Source organism: Bombus huntii, chromosome 18 (genome assembly GCF_024542735.1).
Source record: "Bombus huntii isolate Logan2020A chromosome 18, iyBomHunt1.1, whole genome shotgun sequence".
Lineage (NCBI taxonomy): Eukaryota > Metazoa > Arthropoda > Insecta > Hymenoptera > Apidae > Bombus > Bombus huntii.
In genome coordinates this window covers 5,582,825-5,594,357 of record NC_066255.1, presented here as the reverse complement: position 1 = coordinate 5,594,357, position 11,533 = coordinate 5,582,825, and the positions used below count along the sequence as shown (strand labels likewise).

The window sequence follows — 11,533 nt, the reverse complement described above, 5'->3', positions numbered from 1 at the left end:
CTGCGTGTGGCGAGCCACGGGATAGAAACCGTTGGAATGTTTACTGTCGCGTGCCGCCACAAATATTTCTTTTAAGAAGAGCTACAGAATTACTCCATACCTTTGTTAGACAAAGCGTTCATCCCGTGATCGCGGCTACGTTCGGCGACTGACTGTCGCCTCGAGCCCAAGCTCATTATCACAACTCTCGAACAATTACAATCGGATTGAATAACTACAATTGTTCAATTACAGCTATAGTAGACTCTAGGTTACAATGTTGCGGAATTATCCAAAATTCCAAAGGCTCCGGTGTTCTTTCATCTCCGACATATATATTATGTTTAACATAAATCATTCTAACGACACAAAATTGGATGAATTACTTTATTAAAAAAAAATTGCAGTTTCGGTAGCAGACTAAGATTTATTTAAATTTTGAGTATACAATACACAGTGACATTATCATTGGTGCGAATTAAGAATCTAACAAAATGAGTTAAAATTAAATACCGAAGGGGAAGTGATAATATGGAAACTTGCTGGTAACTCAAACATTGTTATTAATTTTATAAATTACATACTATTAATATATTCCTGAATAGTATATTCTTCACAAACGCATAGAGACTCGTAGAAAATACGATCAAAATCTATAATAATTTTTGTATCGAATAGGTTCTCATCGTCATACAATTATCCAAAAATAATAGACATTTAAAGTAATATTTTGAATGTATAAATACTTTTCTTCCAATATATAAATAATATCGAAAACATCGATAGAATATGACATATCATACATATATATTGTATAATATAATAATATATATAAAAATATATAATATAATATATAAATAATGTATAAATATAATAATAATACATATTATTATTATTATTAATGTAATATAAATATTATATTATATATTATTATATACTATGTAATACATTATATATTATATATTACATATATACGTGTATATAAATTGAAAATGTTAACAATATATACATTTGTATACCTAGACTGTGGATATTTATGGAAATTTATGTTTTTATAAACGTAATTTAAAAATGAAATCTAAATAGAGATTATGGTAATCCATTACATGTTATAACATGCCCACTCGTTATAACAAACCTGCTTTGAATGCTTTATATATTTTTGTATATTATCTGCATCCTGTGAATTTTTACACATTTCCCATAAATTCCCCACAAATGCATAAAAATTCGCAATCTATTTATTGGATCATCACATCTATTTTCTTGGATCGTTAGCATGTAACGAAATTTTGTCACTACAGAAAAACCCTACTACAAAACATACTCGATATTTGGTATTCCATATTATCATGTTCTCTTCCATAACGTTATAAGAATTTTCTACATTTCGATTTCGCCAAAATCGCGATCGATATTTCGGAAGATTTAATTTGATCGAAGAAATTCGCATGTTTCTTCCATCACGTATCACCTTACGGTATTTACTTTCATTTCCGCTTCCCAAATTCACGCCTGAGATTAAATCAGCGGAGACATGGACGTAACAGAAGATGTAAACATATGAGATGTTTAGATTTATAGACGCAAATCTAATAGTATGATAATGTTGTTAAATATATAATTTGAAAATGAAATAGATTTATAAAAATCTGCCTTAAATTGAAAATACAGTAATTATGTAGATCTTTAGAAGATATGTTAATGTACAGAGTGGTTCAAATAAAGCGTTACTATCTATTTTTTCAGAAACTAATGAATATCAATTCCATTTTCCCTATAATTAAATGGTACAGGAGGCCCAATCTTTTAGTGTGGAACCCATTTTTTGGAGCGATCTTTAGAGAGAAAAAGGGGGGCCCCTACATTTTTAAAAATGGAAGGTGATATTAATGTTCTGCCATTTGGATTGCTTTTATCAAATTGAATTCCATTTACTTGAACCATTTTTTTATTATGCGTAGATACCGAATTATGTCGAAAAATTTGTTCTCGAGGGAAATATCGAGAAAGTGAAAATGAGGCTAAGAAAAGGAAAAATATCGGAGTAGTTTTTTTACTAAATGTTCAAAATCATATTTTTAGATTTCTTAGAGACTTATTAATAAGTCTTCTATTCTCTTGAACATTTGATTATATTCATGGAGTAACCGATACTGATGACATGTTTATAACAAGCAACACGTCAACAAAATATTTGCCATAAATCTGTAACTGTGTGCGATAAAAAAAATAGTTCAAGTAAATATTATTTAGTTTGATAAGAACTATCTGAGTAACAAAAAATTAATATCATCTACCATCTAAAAAAATTTAGGACGACCTCTTTTTCACCGTAAAAGTCGCTTTTCACATTAAAAGATTAGCTCTCCTGCAGCATTTTTTATACCAGAAGTGAAGTCAGCATCTCCAGTGATTTTTAAGAAAACGGCTTGTAACACTTCATTTGGAGCACGACGTAGATTTAAATATCTTGTACAGTTTTATATACAGAGTAATTGAATTTTCAAAGAAAAAATACGATAAACATGTGTTTCGTAAAGAAAAGGGTAATTTGAATAGAATGGATGTTATATTGTATAATGTATTGAGACCCAATGATTTTCAAGATATAATTTTTATTCCTTCTGTGATAAAGTATAGAAATATTAAAGATGTGAAATACAATTATTAAAAAACAAATACAAAAAAATTCTAAAGAGTTTTAAAGAAAATTCATAATTCATGTTTGTAGTTCAAATATAGTTCAAACGTAGAAAAATGTGCATTTCAAAATTTTCTTCATCTCTGCGAATTTCAAAGGTTAACTTCTTTTATTTTTTCCATTTTTTCGCGTTCATAACTGTGTAACATCGTGCAAATCTGTTTGATTCAGAAGTAAAAGTTGATTGATACATATGAAATGGTTAAATTGTGTGCTTCTAGTTAGCCCATCCGTTACAATAATACTTATTTAATTAGGAGACATTCATTATATAAATTTAACAAACAAAAGAAATAAAGTACCGAAGTAATTATATGTATATATATAATACGTCAAGATTTAACACGACATTGAACTTGAAATAATAAGGTAAACGAATGTCAAACTTTTAAAAGTATTTTAGAATACTCACGTATTATAATATCTGTAATTAAAAAAAGATTGCTTGAAAATAATCACTATCGTTCCAAGAATAATATAAATCCAAAAATATCATTTCAACAAAGCAATGCAAATAAATAATTTGAAGTAAACAAACATGCAATGTAAAGAAATCTAAAAACGCGATATATAATTAGCAATTCAAAATAATTTTACAGCAAAAGACTTTGGAAACTCGTGTATTTTCTTCAAGCGCATAAAACAATCGGTTGACCCTTGAACAATGATTAATCGATCAACTGAAACAATTATTATTAGTTGTAACTGGTTAGATTAGTTGCTCTCACTACTTGATTACCTTTTCTTGTTTTACGAAGTTACTATAGTAATAAGTATTGTCTGTTTTTGCAACTGCATCCATTTTTTTATCTTTTTTATTTTCTTCGCTTCCTCTTTATTTTTAGATTTAAGTGGTAGGCTGTCTTAGAACGTCATGACGAAACGTTCTCGAAAATCGTAGAATCTCGTATTTGTGTATGACATCAGTGGAAATCTTTTAGCTACGACTAATTATTATAGGGGTTAACACGACTCGTTCTTTTGTGAACATTACGTGTGTGCATCTTAACACGTGCGCGATTAACTATGTTGTTAATTATCTTATATACTCTTTATATATGCGTGTGATATTGTAACTATGTATACATATGTATATAGATATATCTTCTATACATTATATAATTAATTTACATGTATATATGTATATATAACTCTGAGTACAAATAATGTTTACAAAAATATTATTTTGGGAAGGCAAACTTTCAATTATAAATCGCTTACTCTTGGATACTCACGAATGTAACAACAACACGACTGATTTATCTACAAACATAGAAGGAAATTCTCATGCCTTCCTCGAATTGAAAATCAACTCTCGGTTTCAAATTCATTAATTTTGGAAAATTTCACGTTCCCGCAGCAATCCTCAGTAAAAATTACGTACTAACTACAGCCAGTTCGGACAATGTGGTCTTTTGCAATATCTAGCAGCATTCACACATTTCTATATTTTAGCCGCACGTTCAGCTTCCAAACATATGAATTAATGTATTCGGTATAGCTGTCACTAATACATTTGCCGATTGCTTGTTTGTGTATTAGCGCACTCGCTCTCGATATTTGGTTTTGTCGTGTTTTTGTGTTTACGGATACGTGTTTACGTGTACGTTACGTACGTGTGTCGTGGATACGTGTTTTTTTCTTTCTTTTCGTACTTGTAGAAGAATCATGGTATAGTATAAAGTGTGTCCAAAATGTGGAAAATGGCAAAAATGAATAGGGAATTTTGAATTTCGTTGGTAGAACGAAGACACACTAGATGAGATAAAAGAACAGATTTATATAAAGATAAAAATCTAAAAGATGTAGTCCGGAAATATGTAATTCATTAGAAGAAGATTATGATGAAATTAATAGATCAGAAAAATAAATTTTCCCAGAAATGAAAAAAAGATTTGTCATATTTGATTTTTTAAATGTCTTTTGCCATCATTACATATATTCAACAATGATGAAATTTTAGAATTTCAAGCGAGAGTTTATAAACTTAACAAAGAAAGCTATGAAAATGCACATATGAATATAATCACTGTTCTATCATAAGCCACATATCTATCATTTAATCCTTCTAAATAATCAGCAAATGAATCTTATGAACGAAAAAATTATAGCACATAATGACCCTGTCAGAATTCGATCATCGATAATTTAAAAATTATTGTCATTTAGGGATCTAGTTCATTTCTAATTTCAATATTTGCACTTAACCCTCCGCCCGCAACATGGCCTATACTAACGCGATCAGCTCTTTCAGTCAAATCTAGTTTTTTATTGTCTTGCACTTCAAAAAAATCTGACAAAATTCTCAAGTACTTATTATAATCCTTAGTTTATTATACAAAGGATACTTTAGCCAAATGTCTAAATCTAAATTATGTTAATGAAAGTTATGAAAAAATGGGAATTTGTTTCAAGGTATACAGTTCCGTATTAAACAAATATTTAAAAGATAATATTGTTGGATCCTACCCATAAGACCTACCCATATTTCGAAAAAGAAATTTATCAGTCTTAGAATAGTATAATTATTTTGAGATCTAAATTTGCGGGATTTTTGTGTAGATTATTTATTATTGAAAAATGATATGAGACACGCGTCGAAAAAAGAAGGTTTCATATGTCGTACTAATTTATGAAAAATATAGGAGTCATACAAGACACTGAGGTGGTCACCAAGAAAAGCGAGCTACCGAAGCGTCCTGTTTTGCAACCAAGTTTTCAGGACAGAAAAAACAAACAAAAACAAAATCACACAGAAGCTCCGCTCTCCCAGCGGCTTAAACCTAATAATCATATTAAACACGAAAAATGTAAAGCGCCGACACATATTATAACATGGCTACGTCGTACCGTCGCGTATCGGTACTTTTGCCTAAAAAACCACTACCGTTTATTGTGAACACCAAAAGATATTTAAAAAATTTGTATCTTGAGTTTAATAAACATCTTAAATAAAAGAAAAAGGTGGTCACCAAGAAATTGATATATGTAACAAAATAAAAAAAAATTACGCATTTAAGAAGATTCACTTAGCAAAAGACTGATGTGGATGGCAATATGGTTCACTGAAAGTACAATGCTCATTTTACCCTCATGATATTCAAAACTGAATCGAATGAAGTAAACAGTGTTTGCGTAGTCAAGAGCTTGTAGTTGCAAGCTTTTTTAGATGCAGCAACCACGAAGATTGACAGTTTCGTCTGGGACTGGAAAAACCATACTGCAAGCAGAGGGTTAATGCAAGCAGAGGGTTAACAAAAATTAGTGTTTAGTGTAATGTTTAATGTAGTGTTTTATGCAATTTTAAAAATTAGGTTATATATAATATGTATAATGTATATAATGATTGTATACAATAATAACAATTAAAAACTGTCCTTAACCATGCCATAACTTTCTATTCGTGATTGATGCTAGTCTCATAGTTATAGATATTGACATACGAAAATTTCATTTCTTCTGTACTTAATAGAAACATGAGAATCTGATAGGAATCCAATTGATACCTATCTTTCACAACAGGATGTATCCAATATCTTCTGATGCTCCTTTTTCTCTGACCACTGTAATATCGAAACATGGCAGAAAACGTATTCATATCCATACTGTGAAATAGATAAACAAAGAAAGTAAAATCAAGAAATCGATCAAAATACCGTATCGTCTAAACTGGCTGTTACGCTTCGCATCGAGAACACGTCGTCGAAGCAAGACGAACCTCGCACTAGGTTCGTCATAAACTTTACTTATGTACTTGGGTCGAGATCAAATTACTCAAAACGTTTATCTTTGGTTAGTTTCAAAACCGTTTTAAAATATAGGCTAAAAATTCGTAATTTCACTAACGACAAAGAGATATTTGCATTTTAACGGATTTACCAAACCAATGTAAAATATTTTTTGTGGCAGCGAACATTATTTTTGGCTGTAAATTTACTATAATGAACTTAGCGGGTTCTCCGTTCGTTTATATCATTTCTGAAATGATGCGAAAATCTTCCGCTAAAATTGCAAATTTTTAGTCTCCTTTTCGGCGGTGAATATCTTTTCTTTCGTGATTTACAGTCGCAGAACAGAATTTACGTATGTTGTAATTTGTATAATTTATAAAATTTATATAATTAGTAATATTTTATGCAATTTGATAGGGTAGATTTGACGTGAAGTAGATTAGAAGTGAAAATTTCGCAATGGAAATTTTGTAGTAAAAATTTCATAGATAAAGTTTTAAACATTTTTAACATAAAAAAACTTTGCCGTGATAGTATTGCGTTGTTCCAGAGACTCTTTAACATCGCAAATTTAATTTGCCGTTAGCAAAGTTTAGTGGAAATTCTTTGCTCACCGTAGTCATCTTGTTTAATTATGTGTCACAGAAAATGGTGTATAACTAAAAGTATAACGGAGGTAAAATAGAATCTTTCGGTTTAATTTCATGTTTAATGTCGTAATCCAATAAACTTTGAAGCATCAACGTCGCTTTCCAGAATGTTTTTGACCAAGCGGCAATTCATATTTATTTTTACATTGTCGAATTTTCCTTAATCTTTTTTCACTTTAATTTGTGATCTGTTATCAGTGTATAATCTATTTTAAAAATTGCATTATATGAAAAAATGCAAAAAGGATTACACAATTCATAACTGATGTCTTTGAATGATATATTACCGTAATAGTTGAGGGTAGATTTAAAACATGCGTAGATCACTTAATTTTAATTCTTTGAAAATGTAATATAAGAAAAATACAAGCAATGCAGAAAGTTGTCAATTATATATATATTATCATATATAACGTAATTATTAAAAACTTTTTTTGGAAATTTTGAAAAGCTGTAAGGAATATATATCTTTTATATTCGATATCAGGAGTACACAAAATTTTGATGATATAATTATACTGAAGTTTACTTAAAGTTATACTGAAGTTATACTGAAGTTTAAAAAATTAAATTTGACGTCAGAAACACAAGAAAGCTTGATAAAGTAATTATTAGAATTTACTGAAATTTTATAAACTAAAAATAAATATTTCTCTATATCTGAGAAATACGAGAAATCTTGATGATTATTTTCTAGACAACTATATTTTGAAAGAATTAAGGTATTTTATTTTAATTTGTGTCCTATATCTTATATCATAAAAACTCTGTAAACGATCTTAGTGTATTGAAATAGAGTACTCTATGATGAAATGATCCAACTGAAACTGTAAATTGGCTACAATCCAACTGTACCAGTTGAGAATTAATATCCGGGAACTATATTCAATTTAATACATATATATATATATATATATTTTTTTTTACACAAGATATCTTTTCTACATTACAGTAGATATTTGATCTCAAACATCTCTCTGTAAGTAGATAGAAACTATACAATACGATTGTCGCTTGATCAGTTAAACGGCTAATACGAATAATTACGTTCGTTACTGAAACCAGATAGTCCTCCCGATAGGAGGATCTTGTTTTATAATTACACAGAAGTTACATAGGCTTGATAAAAACTCCTCGTGTCGACCTGTCAAGTATAACCTTCGCAATGATCCCGTTTTAACGAACAGTGGATTCGATGGATTTGGGTTTGTGAAAAGTTGCATGTTATTTATACATTATTTCGTTCACACGAACAGATCCGGCTTGATAACTCGTGGATCTAGATAAAGATACACGGATAAAACATTCCCAATCTTATCATGTTCATTTTCTACTTCGATGTTCTCGTAACGTCGTCCTGACGCACTCGCTTCTTATGAATGTTGTATAGTAAATTACTAAATATTATTATACACTACATATATGTTATGAGGCCTTAAGTTTAGATTTCATTTTCCATGAATTTTTCGTGAATCCGACGATAAAGTTTCGATCAGCTCATGTCTTTTTTTTTGTATATATTTATGCGTTCATTCTTGATTCTTTCTTTTTTATCTTATATATTACGTTTCCGTTAGCGTTGAAAATTTACGAATAGCAAAAGACCGTAGTGACAAGAGTATCGTTGAACTTTATCGTTAACGTTTAAAACTTATTATTATTAACGATTCGATTTTTTAGTGCTTTGGTAAAAGGTAAACGACGGCGGTTCGATATCGCTTGTTGTCATTTCTCACAATCGTTCCACGTAATTTCCGGGAAATGTGCCAAAGTAACCAGTCCTTTGACTGGAACCAACATACCAACCATCGTCACATTTCTCCATCACATACACCGTATCACCTTCCTTTAAATCGAGCTCATCTTCGTTCTGTGGTTTGTAATTGTAGAGAGCTCGGTATCTGAAAAGATATTTGGAAATACTGAATATTTACTAATTCCATCAAATAGAAGTCTATTTGATAAGTAGACTATAAATTTTTATGTATTTATGCGAAATTTAAAAATTAGACTAAAATGCACAAATTGCATATAAAATACATAAAACACACAAAATATAGTACTCGTCATAGTTTTTAATAGATAGATTAAATGTCTGTTTAATACGATTATGTTTATTGCCATTTCGAATTTAAGAGATGTCTTATCAACATTTAAAGAAACAGATATGGAATATCTACATATTATCATACACGATGAAATATATCATACACGAAACTAAAAAACACGATATGTTTGAGGTATTAAGACGAAGATTGTATAAAAGACAAATGCAATTTGTAATTCTACTGTCAAATGTGAAGGAAAAGATCAGAATACACAATCTTATTGACATTAGAACTGGAGTTTCTTATTTGTTATTTTTGTTTTTGTTTGATATAGAAGTTTATCTAATAATACTATGAAGAACTGAAATATATTTTGAAATATCAAGTAAATAATATGTACAACTTGAATTTTTTCAATAATAGGGTGATGTTAACAGCGAAGTAATTTTGTTTAAAAACAAATTTTCTTCCTAAATATTTTTGCCGATTAAAACGAGTAACTTTTTGAACATGGAGATTTAAATTTATTTGGAATTTTTTAAAGAAACTTACGGTATTGGTTCAGAATGGGTGTCGATATGTAATGCTTCGTTAAGTTGTGAAACATATAATTTGTTACCGCCCATCCGTGGCTAGAAATTGCAACAAAGAAAAGGTATATTAAAACAATATGAAAGTGAAAAATTGAGATAAAATCAAATTAAATATAGATAGAAATCGGGATTCGAACCGCGATAATCCGCTTGCTGGGCGGGTGTTTCCCTATTTTTCCTTGAAAATGCATTTATTTCAAGAAAGAAGGGTACAGTCTTTACATAGAACTGGTTTGGTATAAACAAAGAAACCCATTTACTAAACTCAGTTATAGGTATTGCACTTGGTCCACGTGTGCAGTCGTGTCTCACGCCTTTACTTTTATTTGTATTCGTCTTTTATTTAGTGTACGTGCGTGCGTGCGCGCGTGTGTGTGCGCGCGTTTTGTGTGTATGGCAGGTTTTTCCCTAATTAATTGTGAGCTATACAGATCGTCGACGATTACGTTCTCCCCAATTCCTATCTCTCAAACCAAGCTGCCGTCTACACAAAGAAAATTTATTTGCAAAATGCAGTAGTATAAAATGTTTATATGTCTAAAATAAACTTGGAATACTACAAATGTCACTAATAGCCAATGAATTATTGCGGCTAATCACTTGATTCATAATCCAATGGCAGTTAACTTAAAAATTGAACTACATACTTTGCAAAGAGATTCTAACATTTCATTTTTTAAATTTCGATAGTACTTTCAGGATAAATCGTTTGCCTTCCACTATATACATATATTTTTTTTATTTTTTTATTTTTATTATTTAATTTGTACTTTACAATTTGTCCAGCTGGATATTCGGTAAATTTTTCTAGCTTTATCGCTAAATAACATGTGGATGGCTACCCCCAGCGAGATATCATCTTCGAGTTTGTCTATTTTACTTCTCTAGGTCAGTGGGGTGTTTTCTCTTTAGTCTTCTTTTTATGAGAATTTTGCTCTCTTCGACAGCCAACTGGTTTAGATATGTTGCGATTCTTTCCTTGTATTTTACTGTGTACCTGCCAATTTCTTCATTCTGAGTATCTTCGATTGTAGCGACTCTAGTTTGTCTATGTGGCTCATTGCTGCTGTCCCCCATAATGGTATTCCGTATGTGCAAATTGGTTTTATTATCGTTTTGTAAATTTTTTGTTTATTTTCCATGCTGAGTTTATAGTTTCGCCAGTACATCTGTCTTCTTTTTATCCGTATTTTGTCTATAATTGATTTAGTATGTCGCTTCCATGTAAGTTGTGTGCTAAGTGGAGTCCTAGTATTTAACTTGCCTTGTTTGTGTTATGTGCGTGCCATTCAATTGCGTATTTGGTGGTTTCCGTTTTCGTAGCGTAAATTTAATATGGTTATATTTACTAGAGTTTGCTTTATTTGTTTATATTGTAGCTATTTTGCTATTTTTGTGATATGCTTTTGTGGTAATGTGACATATACATATATATTAGGAGTTATACACTAATGAAGTATATCATCAATAACATGTAATTTGTATAATACATGTATAATATGTATAATAAACAAAAGTTATTAATTAATCCAAATTTTCGAGGCTGATTTATAGTCATTTCTACTGATACTGATTTCTAATTATATTTAATAAATAACAGATTTTCTGACATTGGAAGACTCTAAAGTCAAGATACCGGCATTTACATACAATATACTTGCTACTTTACAGAGGTGAGTCTATGCAAAAAATTCGACGGCTTTATATTTCGAGTAAAAGCGTCGCACACTCGTGAACATTGCAGCTGTAGTTCCAAAAGGTACCGATGATGAAATTTGATATGAGTGGAGGATGGAGATGAACCCCAAACATAAAATTTTAGCTTCAG

General features: G+C 30.2%; 1 protein-coding gene across 1 annotated transcript in view; it reads right to left on the bottom strand.

The window, feature by feature from the left end:
• Positions 1-386: 386 nt before the first annotated feature.
• The window catches only part of LOC126875523 (uncharacterized), a 422,308-nt gene continuing 411,161 nt past the window's right edge, over positions 387-11,533 (bottom strand). The window contains exons 30-31 of the mRNA XM_050638500.1: positions 9,665-9,744; positions 387-8,965 (exon numbers count right to left, since the gene is read on the bottom strand). Of these exons, the coding sequence (XP_050494457.1) occupies positions 8,797-8,965; positions 9,665-9,744 (249 nt within the window). The 3' untranslated portion in view covers positions 387-8,796. The remainder of the gene's footprint in view (positions 8,966-9,664; positions 9,745-11,533) is intronic.